Raw genomic sequence first — 16,529 nt, 5'->3', positions numbered from 1 at the left:
GGTGTCTGCAACACTTCCCAAAACCATCACCACAGAGCTCACTGAACCTGTCAACTTCACTCTGAAACACATGAACGTAAGTTACTTGCTCTTTAAAATGTTGGTACATACAGTGGGAAAGAATTAGTAAAAATTCTTCTATTTTGAATTCTTTGCTAATTTAATACAACAATTTTCATTACAACTTGAGTGAAAAGTAGAATCTTTGAAAGATTTCCATGAATTTCAGTTTCTTAGTATTTGGTGTGTCCCTGTTTTGCTTTCATGACGTGTACTCGAGCTAGCATAGACTCCTTATGATCTATTTTAGATCAAATCCTTCAGCGTGTCGTCTGGACTAGTGCTTCAATAGAAGAAATTAGACGTGCAGAAAATCTGATCTTTTGTACAAAGCAGTTAACATGGTCAATATTACAAATTTGCTTATATTTATATAGGGACCTAGAAATAGTGAACAATATTAAATATTCAGGATATTGAACATTTAATTTCTTTGTTATAAATATTTCGAAATTCTAAAACCTTCTGTTTATTTTTCATTTTAAATGGGAAAAAAATCCCAGATTTTCAATGTGGTCTCAGACTTTTGGACCCCACTGTATGTTTCAGAATATTGTTTAAATAGTCACGTTTGGTTTGGGGTGGTATGGTTGCACAGGCAGTAGTGGTGCCTTGCAGCTTCAGGGTCCAGGGTTCAATCCTGTGCTGTTTACTGCTGGTGGACAGTTTTTCATGTTCTCCCCATGTCCATATGGATTTCCTCCAGGTACTCCAGTTTCTCCTACATCAGAAAAAAACATTCCAGTAGGTGAATTGACTATGGTACATTGCCCCAGGTGTAAATAATTATATGATGAGCAGGGTGTATTCCTGTCTAGCATCCTGCGTTCCCACTTCAAGCCCCCAACCATTATAAAGTGCTAGTGAAGATGAATGAGTGAATGAATAACTTTGTAGGTTGTTTATTCTTTCTTCCTTTTCTCTTGGCTAGGAGTTAGCACCTGAAAACATTCTCACCTGTATGTACTGGGTTGAAAAGGCATGGGAGGCAAATTACTGTAATATCACAGAGACCAACAGCAGTCACACTGTGTGCTCGTGCAATCGCCTGGGTACCGTCATGCTCATCATGCAGACTGATCCATGCATAGTAAGAGATCTGTATACCTACTGCGCATATACATACCAGGCTATGTGACCAGGAAATAAATATTGTCAATTGATTAAAAGTACAAGATGTGACTCTTAATGAAAGTGTTTGGGATCCATTCAGACTCTAAATAGCAAATAATGAAACAAAAGTTGTGCATTAAACATGGCTAAGTTTTCACTGGGTGGTGTGTCTGAAACAAAGAGCTTTGTTGCACTGTCAGAGTTATATAGATCTCTGTAGCGCTAGGTGTCTTTGAATCCTAAATTCTGCACTGCTGAATACGAACGTCATAATTGCCATGGTGAGTTCTTTATGCTGGATTGAATCAGCAAGGAAAGGCTTTTTGCTGTGCATGTACTGTACGTGTGTGTTCCATTACCAATATGTTTGCAGTATTAGCACCAGTGTATTGTACACATATTGTACTTGTCAGATTTGGCACATTGCAACATTTAGGTCCACCACTCACTGGTCGTCAGTGTTGTAACTTGCCAGGAACCTGAAGTGCTCCCAAACACCAGACCTTACATTGAGGGGAATCCTACAGCTCCTGCTTGTTGATGAAAGCCATTGCTGGTGTTGTTTTTCTCAAGCTAGTATGCTAGTATTCCAATGTATTGTCTTGTGAAAAGGCATGCTTTTTTATTCCCCATTAACCTCTCCTGACTCACGACAAACAAAAAGACATATCATTATGTTTGATATTAGGCTCTCGATTCAATACATCTGTGTATCAAACAATCCATTCAACAGGCTGCATAATAATGTAGGCTCATCCTCATAAAATACTGCTTATATGACATGAAGTGAAAAAAATAATACAATACACTGTATCGAAATGATACGATACACCAACAAACTCTGATACACCAACAAACTCCAGAAAGTACTTAATTTATTTAAATAATAACATCTATAACAGCATGCTGATTGAGGAAGTGATACCATTACACAAAGCATTTATAATCACATACTCTACAATGAAAAGGAGATGCTATAGGGAAAGATCGCAAACATTTTGTCAATGCATTTTCATGTTGATTCAACATTATATTTTTTGATGGACCTAAATGAAAAAAGTAAACATTTAAACCTCTATAAATTTAATCCAATAGCATATTAGTGTTCACAGAAAGAGTTATTTTTATCTAGGGTTATTTGACAGGACCGTGTGCAAAGAACTTCCTGTTTCAAATTCCTGTTAACATACCTCAGGAATTACCACAAGAGGTAAGACATATTTGGTGCTGTTATTTACTAATTGTGAATATTGTCAAGTGTTGTTTAGACAGGAACCATCCTGTCCATTTCATTTGAATTTGTATATATACTCATGGATATCTCTCTGGCTGTTGGATAGATTGTGAAAAACTATTTGAACATCACAATGAATCTTACGACTCGTGTGACAGTCAGTGTTCCTGACCAAAAATATCTAATATCCTATGGAGATGCTGTACTGAATGTAAACGAAAAAATGGTGTCTACACTGGTGAGGAACAGAGACACCTACAGCAACATAAGCTTGTCTCTTCAAAATTTTGGTATGAAAGCAGTTTGTAAATTGTAGAACTTCCCAGCTACATTTTAAACATTTCACCCCTAAATTCCATTTCTTCTCCTGGACAATTCTTTGCAGGGAAAACTTTTTTCACATCTTCTGTATGCTTTGATTGATGATGCCTATAAGAAATTAAATTCCTAACTGAACAGAGCTAGAACTTCACTAATTTTATATCTTTCTAGAGGTTCAAGTATTCATGGTGGTTGGACCTAATGTTTTGAGTGAAATTCCTCAAATTAGTACTAGAAACACTTCTATGGATATTGATCTTGTTGAAATTTCAAAGAACAACAAAGGTACAGTAGTAATCTTTACACATTTTAATTATTGTGTCTGGCTAAATGTTAACCTGATTTTTAATGTCTGGCTTAAGAATTTGAATCAAACTCTCAGAAGCCCTGAGTGTCCATGTTCCAAATAAACTAACATGATAGATAGGCAACTATGTTCTTATAAAAAGTGTGGAAAAAATGGAAAAAAAATGGTGCAGACTTTAACATATCTGAGGAAACACTTAGAATGGTGCATTACTTAGGATAAAACCACCTGATGCAGGACCACTGGTGTGATCTTGCTTGGTCTAAAAGCTGAAGAATTCTTTTAAATGTAATGTTTTTCATATTTATCTTCATTTTCTTTTTCTTAATTTCAACTTTATTGTAACTTCAGGATCAGCTGCTGTGGCCTTCATGAGTTACACCAACATGACAAACATCCTAAAACCTACCCTCTTTAAGACAATTACAAGCACAAATAAAACCATGATGTCTACTGTGGTGTCAGCTTCACTTCCCAAAACCGCCAACACCAACCTCACCAAACCAGTCAAAATCACCTTCAAACATATTAATGTAAGTTAATTGTCTTTTAAATGAATTTTTCATTAGAAAGTTTAATAATCACTTTTCCGGTTGTTTAATTTTCTCCTTTCTCCACTGGTTAGGAGTTAGACCCTGAAGGCATTCTCTCCTGTGTGCACTGGAAGACAGACACATGGCTTGAAGAAGGTTGTAGCATCGTACAGACTAACAGCACTCACACTGTGTGCTCTTGTGATCACCTGTCTACCTTTGCTCTCATCATGCAGACTGACCCATGCAGGGTAAGAGATCAGTGTTTACATATACACAGGTATTTACATATTCACATCACATCAGGTGAGTTGACCAGGAAAGAAATAGTATGGTTTGAAAGGTACAAACATACTCATGAAAAATCAGGTGGGATGTATCTAAAGATCACAACTTTATGTTAGAGTTACTTGAAGTAGCATGAGAAAATGGTAAACTTCTTTTAATCTATGCATTTGCATGTTTGGTTTTTTTCATAGCCCAAGGTATAATACTTTTTTGATTATCTTATCATTAAACTGAGCTCCTAAGTTACCACCATAGACCGGTATAGCAACTGTAAGACCTGCTGCCAAACCAATCTCACAATCTTTTTCCATCACTTGTGAAGAAGATGGGTAATTTATCTCCTCTACCAGGGACAAGGTCTCTCACCTCACTTGAAGGGAGAACCCTGCTCTTTTCCATTCAACTATTGGATTATCCTCTCTAGAATGCAGGACGAAATTAACCTGATGCTCTTTTAGTCAGATGTTTAAGTGAGTCAGTCAGCGTCACCAACCAGATGTTCTATTACCAGTGTTAGCTAGTTAATACACATTATCTAGATACTTTATCTGATCAATCCAAGTAATGTAGATGTTGGAGCGTGGCTGTGGGGATTTGTGTTCATTCAGCTACAAGAGCATTAGTGAGGTCAGGCTCTGATGTTGGGATGTCGAGGAGGTCTGGGGTTCAGTCGGTGTTCCAGTTCATCCCAAAGGTGTTCAGTGGGGTTGAGGTCAGGGCTCTGTGCAGGACACTCGAGTTCTTCCACTCCAACCTTCACACACCATGTCTTCATGGAGCTCGCTTTGTGCACAGGGGCATTGTCATGCTGGAACAGGTTTGGGCCTCTTAGTTCCAGTGAAGGGAAACTGTAATGCTACAGCATACAAAGACATTCTATACAATTGCGTTCTTCCAACTTTCTGGTAATAGTTTGGGGAGGAACCACGTATAGGTGTGATAGTCAGGTGTCCACATACTTTTGGCCATATAGTGTATACATTCAGGTCCATAAATATTTGTACATTGACAAAGTTATTGTTATTTTAGCCGATGTTGGGTGAAATTGGATTTGAGATTGGATTTGAAATTAAATACTGAATGTGAGTGGGTGAACAGTGTGAACAGTGTAGGAATGAACGGTGAGCAGTGAACCATTCGTGTGAATTGTGTAGAAATTACAAGACTTTTTATATGTGGTCCCTTCATTTCTAAGGGATCAAAAGTAATTGGACAATTGGCTGCCCAGCAGTTCCGTGGCCAGGTGTGTGTTATTCCCTTATTATTTCACTTACAGGTAATCAGATAAAAGGCTAGAGACTATTTCAAGTATTCATTTGCATTTGGAATCTGTTGCTGGTAACTCTTAATAGTTAAGTCAAAAGAGCTGTTACTGCCAGTGAAGCAAGCCATCATTAGGCTGGAAAATTAAAACAAACCCATCAGACAGATAGCAAAAACATTACGTGTGGCCAGATCAACTATTTGGTACATTCATAGAGAACACAGACATGAAAACAACGAACTGACAAAGACAGGACAAACACTGAGGCTTAAATAGAGCTGTAAATGAGTGGCAGCTGAAACAAATGAATTAATTAGCAGTAGTACATAAAACAGCCGGTGAACCCATGAACCGTGACAGTCATTGACTTCAAAGGATTTGCTTCCAAGTATTAAAAATAATCCTAATATTATGATTATGTTAGTTTGTCCAGTTACTTTTGATTACTGTGAAAATGGAGGGACTCTACAAAAAAATGGCTGAAAGTCTACACTTCAATCACATCTTGATTGCTTCATTTTAAATCCATTGTGGTGGTTTACAGAGGCAAAATCACCATAATTGTGTCTAAATTCATTCACTTGCTTTTTTCTTTTTTTTTGAATGATTTTTCTGGAGCTCGTAATATTTATTCGCAAATTATGCAACAATAATGTTCTTCCATTTTCACTTTTAGCGTTTTCTTACCATACAACTAGCTCAGCACAAGCACTTATTGTAGCTTCATTGTTTCTTTGCAGAGTGACCGCCTCATGAACGCCCTCTTTGCAGTGGCTATAATAGTGGGACTTGTATTCCTGAGCTTGTCTATACTGACATTCACCTTTTATTCTCGGAACCCTGTGACCAACGCAGCTCTGATAAACCTGTGCATAAACCTTCTGCTGTTTCACCTTCTCAGCCTGATCAAAACTCTTTTCCTGGCCCATATACACCCCCTGGTGAGTTTTATCACATACTTACTCCCTACTCTGTTAAATTCTGTATTCTAACTGATCAAAAGGTGTTGATTAATTTTCTAGAACAGCAGCTTTGACAGTAATGTAGCTACAAATCAGGTTGATATTAATGCACTCATTCTAATACTTCATCATTTCTATAGTAATTCACAGATGCTCCACATATAGTAAACCAATTTAAAATGCATGTTATTGTTGATGTGTTGATTTGGTTTTCCAAACAAATTGTTTTTTTTATTTGTATTATTATACCATGTGTATTAATATAGAGTTAGTCCCCCTTTTGCTGCTCTAACAGCCTCCACTTTCCTGGGAAGGCTTTCCACTAGATTTTGGAGTGTGGCTGTGGGGATTCTATGGCTATGGGCATTTAGCCACAAGAGCACTATTGAGGATAGACACTCGTGTTGGTTGAGAAGAAGAAGACAAGGTGTTCAGTGGGGTTGTGGTCTGGGCTCTATGCAGGCCTCAACCTTTCCAGAACAAGTCTTTTGGGACTCACTTTGTCATGCTAGACCAGGTTTGGGCCTCTTAGTTCCTGCAAAAGGAAATCATAATTCTACAGCATACAAACCCTTTCAAGACAAATGTGTACTTCCAACCGTAGCACCAGTTTGGAGAAGGCCCACATTTGGGTGAGATGGTCCTTTTGGCCATGTAGTGTAGCTGCTATAATTTGGTTCTCAAATGTTCCACAACATTAAATGTAACTTTGACACATGACACATCACACCTTTAAATGGATAAAATGGTGTGACGTGTCATTCTTTAATTAACAAGAAAATGGAATAGTCTTATGGTATAAGAAGAATAAAACACTTGGAGACAACCTTCTACAGTAAAACAATCAACTTCCGAGTGAACAATAACTTCACTTCATCACACCACCCTGTTATTGATTATCTCCTATAATAGCACAACCAAAGTGTTTTATTTCTTATATACACTGTTAGCTGGTGAGAGTTAAGATGTGTTCCCTAAGGTCTCTCTCTCTCTCTCTCTCTCTCTTTCTCTCTCTCTCTCTCTCTCTCTCTCTAGCAACTGCGTGCAGCACTGGCTGGAGTGCAGTGGTTTTTTTTAATGTCTGTTTTCGTGTGGATGTTCATTGAAGCTGTGCTGCTCTACATCTTTGTGAAGAACCTGTCAGAGATCAGATCAAACCCAGGGGAGGTGCTTAGCTGGAAATGGTTAATTGTGATTGGATACCTTATTCCACTGGGAGTACTGGGCATGTCTGGTGTACGCTTTCCTAAGGGTTACATCGATGAAGAGTGAGTGTGACTTTAGCTCTAAGAGTAGTGCAGCTGCAAATCACAGGTTAATTAACGCCCATGGTTTTGGAATGAAATATTCAGCAAGCACATCTGGTTGTGATGGTCAGATGTCCACATACTTTTGGGCATATAGTGTATTTATGTACTCATTCTAAAAAGTTATCATTTCTATATTAACAGCTCATTCACAGGGATTTGTATGGCAGACACTTATACACTTGCACAATGATAAACAAAGTGTGTAATCGAGTTTTCTGTAAGGAGATGTTTATTTAACATTTATGGAAGGAGTCTCCAGTGAATAATAGAAATAAAACGCATATTGTTATAGGAAATTAATTAACTTCAGGGTGGTAACAGTAACTCTGCATCATCACCACCCTATGACCAGTATTTTACTATAACAGTGTTTCTTACAGCATTTTTTTTAATGAACATGCATTATGTATTTTTCTCTGTAGATGCTGGCTAAATGAGGATGAAAGCTTGATCTTTATTTTTGCAGGTCCTCTTCTTTTCACTGTTACAGTAAGTACTTTTTAAACCACATATATGATTGAAGCTAGTAGCACTTGTGCAATCTAGAGGGGTTAATCTATCTCACAAGTTAAATATCACGTGTATATTTTATTTTCTTTTCCCTGTGTGCAGTTAAACCTGGTCCCCTACCTCATCATCATCATTATCATAATCTTCACTCTTAAACACCTGAAGAATGAAGTCTTACAAATAAGTAATAATTTTCAGAAGAATCTGATAATATGCGTGATGCTCAGAAGCCTGACCCAGTTTATCATTCTCGTTTGCTACTGGATACTCCTGTACATCCCCAGCAAGAACGGAGTTTTATATCACGCCTTCCAGTTGCTCAACTCCCAGCAGGGCACCTTCATCTTCCTCATCCACTGTCTCTCCAACCAAGAGGTCAGCACTCACCCGAGAGCCACTTACCTGGCTCACTGAATGTCTTTTCACCTGCCTCACCTACTCTGGTTCAATGGAATAACTGGAATAATTGGAGAAGAAAAAAACTGGAATAATTGGAGAAGAAAAAATATTAAAATGTGATCAACTTTTTAATTTATTTACATTTTGTGTACAAATGAATGCTCTAAAGGAGTGTTCTGAAGGAGGGATGTTAAGCCTGTAGTGTGGAGAACCAAATGTAAATAGTTGAATACTCTTTCCTTCAAGTGTTTTTTTTTTTTATAGTGATTGATGTCAAATAACAGGTTTAAGTTTGAGAGAAAATTCAAAATTGAAATCTATATTTTAAATGTAAATGTTAATATGCTAGTTTTGGAACAATGTTGAGGATGTAAAAAGCAAGTCTGCTGGTGGCATTTCTGGGCTGCTTTAAAAACAATCTGTGGCCACCAAGATGCTGTCAAATTCAAAACCAAATCAATTTCAGCAAATCTGTGCTATAGCAAACAAACGGGAAATTTAAATACACATTGTAGATCTATCCGCAATGTGCAGAACCATTTCTGTTTTCAGATATATTGCAAAGATTCATTCAGGATGCTCATGTGGGACCAGTGACACACACTCCGTGAGAGCAGGGACAATTAGCGTATGAATGAAACATTTACTTCTCCATTTAACATTTACAATATACTCTATTAAACATTTAATATTTACATTCAACATTTAGATTTAGATTTAAATTTTATAGTGAAACTCAAACCTGCTACTTCACATGAATCACTATCTAAATGTATGCGAATGGCCTAAAGAAAAGGTCAGATAGAAAGGAATATTCATCTTATTCCATTTGGCGCTCCATACTGTAGGAGGTCTAAACATCTAAATGTGTATTTAATTACTTTGGCCTCTCTTCATCTATTTCCAGGTCAGGCAGAAGTACAGAAAAGTTCTGTGTGCTTTCTCTCTCTCCAACAATCCAGCAGCAACCTCCAGGAGTGTCAGGGCACAACCTGAAGATTCCCAGGACAACTAATAAAAGGTTATGTCGATATACCGTAATAAAATAACCTGGGCAGTGAGCAAAGATGCTACAGTTGTGTTGTTAGTAAATGGGATATTTTATTAAACATGATTCTTAAGTAAAGAATGAAATACTCAGAGTTGTAGTGAAATACTGAGTGAAGGGGTGGTGTGAAGAAGTGGAGTTACTGTTACCATGCCGAAGCGGATTATTTTCCTATAACAGCATGTCCCCAAATGATTTATTACTCTTATACCAAAGCAATTGACCTGTAATTGTATTATGAATTAATAACACATTATACCTTTTTTCCCACTTATAGTTAATGCTGTGACTATAAGGAAACTCCACAAAACATGTTAGTTCAGGGTCCTTAGCCTTTTAGGCAAATGACCAGAGATAATAGACATCATGAATTTTCTTAAACAACATTTTGTTCCAATGTATACAAGCTATATAAGCTATATATAAAACTCAATTTTGGCAAAAAAACAATTAGATGCAGGCTCAAAGTAAAACAGCTGAAACCCATAGAATGAGTAGTGCATTTTATTTTATTTTATTTTTACTGCCTTTGCATTATCTCTCTTGGGTATTTTAGGTAAAGAGATATTTTACTTGTTGGTTTACCTTTTCAAAGAGTCTATTTTTTTGCTTTTTGTAGTACAAGGCCTATACCATCTTTATATGTCATATTATAGTCATATAGTCATACTGTATACGTACGCTGTATTTCTTTTAAGAATGTTTTAGGGGATAATCAAAATGTCACCTAGCCCATCTATTTGAAGTTAGATGTTTCTTGCAGTTTAATGTTTGAAGAATTATACATCATAAAAATGGAAAACTATTAAATGCTAACTTGTCTACAACACTGTGTAGTTTCATTATGCAAATATAAGCTATTAAAGTAACACTATAATAAAGTAAAATCATATCTCAATAAAATGTGTAAGAATTTGTGTGGAAAAAATGGAAAGCTGTGTAACTGCAGCCTTTACTCCAGTCTCGAACAGGGAATCAAAATGCAAATACGTACACACCATGATGGACAGTTCTTTAAAGAACAAGAAAAGTTATAAAAAACTTTTTTTTAAAATTCAGTCATAAAATGCTATGTCATTGGGTTTTGCCAATTTCTTACTCACTTCACTCTGAATTTTAACCAGCATGCCAAGTGATTTGGTTTAATATTTGTTTCATTGGTTTTTAATCTTGTAAACTTTAAACACAGCCTTCCAAAAATAATGTACCACTTAACCAGTTATTGTACCATTTTCTCTGTACTCATAGTTAAAAGGCCTCATCTGAGTAAACTAGTCATTTTTATTTGTGCACACAATGACTCACTCAAAGCCTACAAAGATTAGACTATGTTCGAATAATAATAATAATAATAATAATAATAATAATAATAAACAATTCCATAATAATAGTTGTGCTTAAATGCACTATTTACTTACTTAGAAGAAGAAGAAGAAGACGCCATTTTTCACCCATAAACAGTTGCGTTTGCATGTCCGACATGTTGATTTGCTTGCTTGCTTGCTAGCGCACTTCAGTGGAAACTTGTTTATGCAAAAGCTGCTTCGCTCCTCTAAAAATAATGTACCATATTAAGGTGTCAAATGCAAATGCCTAAGATGTACAGATACACACAAACAGCACTGTGTGTCCAGCTACACTCGTGTGGGTGCACCCCGTTCTATAAATGAGAAAATTTACATTTAACACAACAGTGTATAGTGATAAAAAGAGTTCCTCTGCTGACTGCTCTGTAGCAGAGGTGTGGATGGATTTTGGGCATAATGGTGAGGATGGGATGGAAAAATGAACAGGTTTACAAAGAAAAAAAAAATCTAAATCCTATTCAAGCAGAAATAGTCTTACTAAGTAAAGTAACTGTAACGGAGATGAACAATATTGCTGATTTACTCAGAGTAGGAAATGTTTATAATAAATAAATGTTTATAGTTTAGCAATGTGGCTCATTAGTTCTTCATTAGTTCTTCTTGATTGGATTTTCTCAATTAAAAATAAGGAATCGGTTTACAGTATCATTTCATCTGTGACGCAGTGTTCATGTTTAAGTTCATAATTAAGTTGCTGCTTTATCCATTTTGTGGGATTTTTTTTGTGCCTCTTTACTAAAAGAAGAGCCAAATCAAATCTATGTCTGTACACTAAGGTAGCAGTATAGCACACACTTCATGACCACTAGAGCAGCTGAAGTCTCCTGAAGGATCCATGCAGCTCTGAGGAATACAGACAGTTGTTCATGGTAATTATTTAAGGTTCACTGGAGGAGTGAAAAACTGTCGGTCATGAATTGGCTCTAACACCTTCCAATTTCATCTAAACAGCAACAAAAACCAAAGCTAAAAGCCATGAGCGTCAAGCCACTTCCTCAATCCATGGATTTGGAATGAAACCATAACGTGTGTGTATGTGTACTGTGTTTTCTTATTATTAATTATCTCCATTTTAGTTAGTCTCGAGATTATTTAATATACAGAGATGGTTTAGAAGAATGTTTGTGTGTGTGTGTGTGTGTGTGTGTGTGTGTGTGTGTGTGTGTGTGTGTGTGAGTGTGTGTGCGTGCACTACTTCGATTACTCTTTGCTCAGCCACACACACATAAAAAAAACACCACCATACACATTCTCACTTTATATATCAGTGTTAGGTGGTTGAGTGCATTAATGCAGTTAATAGAATTAAATGTGTGTTTTATATTTTTATAAAAATCCAGCTATTGTCCACTTTGTTAGGAACACCTGCTCATTCATATATTTATCCATTCAGCCAATCGTGATATCGTGCAGATACAGATCAAGGGCTTCAGTTCATGTTCACATCGAACATCAGAATGGGGAAAGTCGGGAGAAAGTTTTAATTCTAACTGCAAGAAGCTGTGAGTGTGAGCAGGAAATGGAGTTTTTACAGTGCTTGGGATGGGAGGAGTTGGAATGAGAAGTAGGAATGAGAGTCTGTCAGTTTTTTAATGGATGGTTTTCCAAGTGGAATCTTTTTGACTTCAACAATATGCCAAGCCAGGGTGACTGATATTTGATGAATACTCCAGGGCAGAGTGAAAGAGGAAATAAAAAGCTTGAGGTACTCTACTGTGCAGTCAGCAGTGCCAGCAGCTGTCGTCAGTATAGCTAAGACGAGTGTGGGAGTCTGTCCAGCAAACTGTTCAAAAAATCCCAACAAAATCGAGTGAAAAGGTTGCCATAGGAAGGACCATGTCAGTGCCCATACTGACGCCTCTCACCTGGGAGGAAAACCTGCGAGTTGAAACTGAAGCAGTTTAGACTATACACCAGTTTTGATAATCTTTAGAGAATTTCAGTGAGTGGGTCCTTTTCCAGTCGAGTATCCAGAAAAGGTTTTAAAGCTCTCAAACCATCTTCATTAGGAATGACTTGTATAACAATGGGAAAATCAGGCTTTCTGAAACAATGCCGCTTCATTACTCAAAGCTTTTCATTACTACATGCTAGTGACATCTACTGATCAAAACAATGAAGTGCAGACAATAATCTTCTGTGTTCTGCATTTTTTTTTAAATTAGTAAATGCAGCTGGTAACACTGGCAAATAATGCTGTGAAAAGAAATGTGTTTCGAATGCACGTGTTGAGATAAAGAATTACTGCGAGTTTCTTACACATGAGCAATCTCATTTGTTGATATGAGATTTTTTTTCCCCTCCAAACTTCAGAACATTTCCTTTACTTATTCATGTAAATAAAGTTGGAGTGGCTGAGATCCAAGGGATATTTTCTGATCATTTTCCTTCAGTTTTAGCTAAACGTTTATTATAAACCTTTAATTATTAATTTAAATATTTTTGTCCATACCAGTTTCCTACCAACCTGGGGTTGATTTCATCACCATGTCATCATCTGCATCATCACCATGACATCATCATCAGCATGTCATAATCATCATCACCGTGACATCATTATCATCACCATGACATCATCACCATCACCATGTCCATCTGCATTCTGCTGCTAAAACAAGAACCAACTATCACTGTGTTAATACAAATGATATTCCATATGAGTCTAAAATTTAATCATCTATTACATGCTAACATTCTATGATGTAAAATGAGCACATTTTCATAACAGAGTAAAAGAAGGAGGACTGAAGAGTAAAGCGTAGTTCACACTGCACTGAGAGACGCCGACCTGCGCCAGCAGACACGTTTGTGGGGTTTTGTCAGATCAGTGTGTTCACCCTGTGTTTGTTCTCACTGAATGAACATGTTCAGTCAGTGTTTGTCAGGTCGTGGAATGAAAGCAGTGTGGTAGGATTTTCCAACAAACTCTCATGTAATCTGACCTGGGCACAAACCGTTGCCATGACGATGAGTCAAGCATCCCTGCAAACTCCATACAAACGAAAGCCTGTGCATTTCAATCGGGATCATCAGCTAACTGTATGCCATTTTCCATATTCTGTTTCATGACGTTAGAAGCAAAACTGCAACAAATGATTATAACTTACATTTGTGTAAAATTATTGTTCATAATATATGACCTAATAACGGTCTTAGCTTACCACATCGCATTTGCAGTTCTACAGTCTTAGATAATTTGGTTGTCCCTCTGGTGAAGAGAGCGAGAGAGAGAGAGAGAGAGAGAGAGAGAGAAGATGGAGACACTGTTTTTCAGTTAAATGGTTAAACTACGGTTCTTCTACCAAACCTGATGAGAGTTCTGTCATTATCAGCCCTTACTTTCTGCTTGTTTTAAGTATATCTGAGCGGGAATTCCTCCGATGCTAACACTAATGCTAATCAGCACTCTGAGGTAACCTGAGCTAGCCTATTAATTACTGCTAGACAACTGCTAAATTATTGATGGCTTAGATTTATAAATTATCTTAAAAGAAAGCTAAAAATGGCGTGTTCGAGCATGTACAAAGTGTGCCTTGAGCTAAGTATCCCTGAGCTAGTGGCTACCGTGTGTGTCTCTCTTAGCTAGCTAACTCATTAGTATGGCAGCTAGTTATCTTAATTTTGCTGCAAAGTACAAGATACTGATTATACATGGTAAAAAAAGATCACTGCTGTTTAAACCAAGTCAAGGAAAAGAGTGTACACATAAACACAAAAATTTAACCCACTCTTATATCCGCCATTTTGGTCCACGTGCTGAATCTGGCATTGTGTTTTTGCATGTGAGACACGCAGAATCAAATCCTGCTGCAAAGAGCGAGTCATTTTCACTATACTCTTCTTTTCTCAAGCGGATTTATTGTTTATTTGTTTGTTGTAGTTGAGGTTGATAAAATTACACGAAACATAAAGTTTAGTTAAATGTGCTCAGGCAGTTATAAACATTTTTACTCAAATATAAAGTTGGGGAGCAAAAGTGTATGAGAGAGTATGAGAGTCGACTCTTTCGGCTCACGAACAACTCACAAGGCATCTGGTTGATGCTAGAGATCCAGCAGAACAGAGCACACACACACACACACACACACACACACAAGGCTGAACAATGAACATTGAATGTTCCTGATATGTTGTAGTTTTAAGTTAATTTAGCCTGTTTGTAGTAGCAGTAAGAGTCTGTTTTTTTTTTTTTTTCATTGAGTCAGATCGTTTGACTCGAGTCGACTCTTTTAAATTCCAAACGACTCATTGACATTTTCCCTCCAAAAGCATCACAAGTTTTTGTTTTTTCCCTATCAGTCATTATGATACCATTATATACCAAAAATACCATTATATGTTTGTTATAATATCTACTTTAATGTCATTAATTAATCAACAACTAATCAAACACACATATTGTTGTCATTATTAAGCTCAAAGAGTCGTCTCGTTCATGAAAGACACAACACTAGTGTGTAGTTTGGAAACCTGCTTATTTCTGACACAATTACCACAATTTTATATCTTTAGAAAACAGTACATTGGTTAATATTATTCATCCAGTGAACACACTCATGGCCTTTTCTGCACTTTTGCCAAAAATTCCCCAAAATAGAAAAATTTTAAACACAGCCGTCCTGCCAAATGTGAGATCTCATCGCGGAGGCGTATGTCTTCTTCTTCTTCTTCTCACTTTCAATCTAAAAGGATCAAAGCGTTTGTAACGATGTTTTCGATGTGTGTAGATTGTGTTTAGTGTTAGCATGTTGTGTAACGACCTCTTCATTCCCAGCACGTGAACACTCTGGGGACTCTCTCCAACTGTCTGAAAAAACTTTGTTGAAACTTAAATGATAGCCTTAATACACGAAATTCATTACCAATTAGGACATATTGTGAATTCTTTTGAAAAACACACCCGCACACACCCACACACACATTCCTGTTTCCTTTTGTTCAGGTCTCATTAGCGCATGGATAAAAACAAAACAGCTTTTGAGGTCAATGTGTGGGAATTTCACTTTCTCTCTCTCTCTCACAAACACACACACACACACACACACACACACACACACACGCACAAAACCAAAAGCACATTTAAATTTTAAGATCTATAAACAATATGTACATATTTAGAAATATGTCAATATTCTCTTCCACAGGAATTAACATTCATGCCTTACTCCTTTCTCTCTCCCACACACACACACACACACACACACACACAGACACTGAGCTGTACTTTAATACCCCCACAAGGACTGTAACATGAAATTATGACTTTTTAACTGTAATATTACACTCCCAATACGCATACATACATAACAGTGTACTTTCTCTATGGGTGCCAACAGTTTTGCTCCATGAGAGAGTAGTACAGTTTCCATAAAGAGACGAATTTCACACTTTTTGTTTTTGAAAGTGTTTTATTCAGACTGCCTGAGAGAAAAAAATCTGTACAAACACAAACACACACACACCCCTATATGCACAAACAGTAAAGAACATAAAACTCAGTCAGAAGAATCGACTGAACTATACAGAAAGCTTTCTAACAAAAGCAGCAACAAAAGTCCTCTCACTGTACAACAGGACCGACATCATCAACATCACAAACATCCTCGAATATCATCACGTTTCTCATCATCGGCTTTTAAACGCAACGTCATACAGGACACTCGGGTTCAACAGTCCACTTTCGAAAACTGTTTACTTGATCAGTTAGCAATACACATATTTACACAAGATTTACACAAGTTTATCTTAATCAAGGATATATTGTTTTAAAACTGAGATAAATTACATTTTCAGTCGTGGCCAATAAGGGAACA

The 16,529-nt window shown here is 36.9% G+C and overlaps 1 protein-coding gene across 1 annotated transcript; it reads left to right on the top strand.

Annotated features, from left to right (window-relative positions):
* Positions 1 to 2,927: 2,927 nt before the first annotated feature.
* Positions 2,928 to 10,175, top strand: LOC113537435 (adhesion G protein-coupled receptor E3-like). Its single transcript, XM_026931903.3, has 8 exons — positions 2,928 to 3,013; positions 3,387 to 3,568; positions 3,661 to 3,819; positions 5,861 to 6,061; positions 7,118 to 7,350; positions 7,815 to 7,881; positions 8,005 to 8,277; positions 9,209 to 10,175. The coding sequence occupies exons 1-8, from the start codon at positions 2,974 to 2,976 to the stop codon at positions 9,314 to 9,316; spliced, it is 1,263 nt and encodes a 420-aa protein (XP_026787704.2). The 5' UTR covers positions 2,928 to 2,973; the 3' UTR covers positions 9,317 to 10,175.
* Positions 10,176 to 16,529: the final 6,354 nt, after the last annotated feature.

The sequence above is a fragment of the Pangasianodon hypophthalmus genome, chromosome 26 (genome assembly GCF_027358585.1).
Source record: "Pangasianodon hypophthalmus isolate fPanHyp1 chromosome 26, fPanHyp1.pri, whole genome shotgun sequence".
In the NCBI taxonomy this organism is placed as follows: domain Eukaryota; kingdom Metazoa; phylum Chordata; class Actinopteri; order Siluriformes; family Pangasiidae; genus Pangasianodon; species Pangasianodon hypophthalmus.
Note: the sequence above shows the minus strand (reverse complement) of the source record. Positions and strands in the feature narration are given on the sequence as shown.

Coding starts and splice junctions, on each gene's coding strand:
- LOC113537435 (XM_026931903.3), top strand. CDS start 2,974: ATGGATATTGATCTTGTTGAAATTTCAAAGAACAACAAAG. Junction 3,569..3,660: donor TCACCTTCAAACATATTAAT/GTAAGTTAATTG, acceptor TCCACTGGTTAG/GAGTTAGACCCTGAAGGCAT. Junction 8,278..9,208: donor ACTGTCTCTCCAACCAAGAG/GTCAGCACTCAC, acceptor ATCTATTTCCAG/GTCAGGCAGAAGTACAGAAA.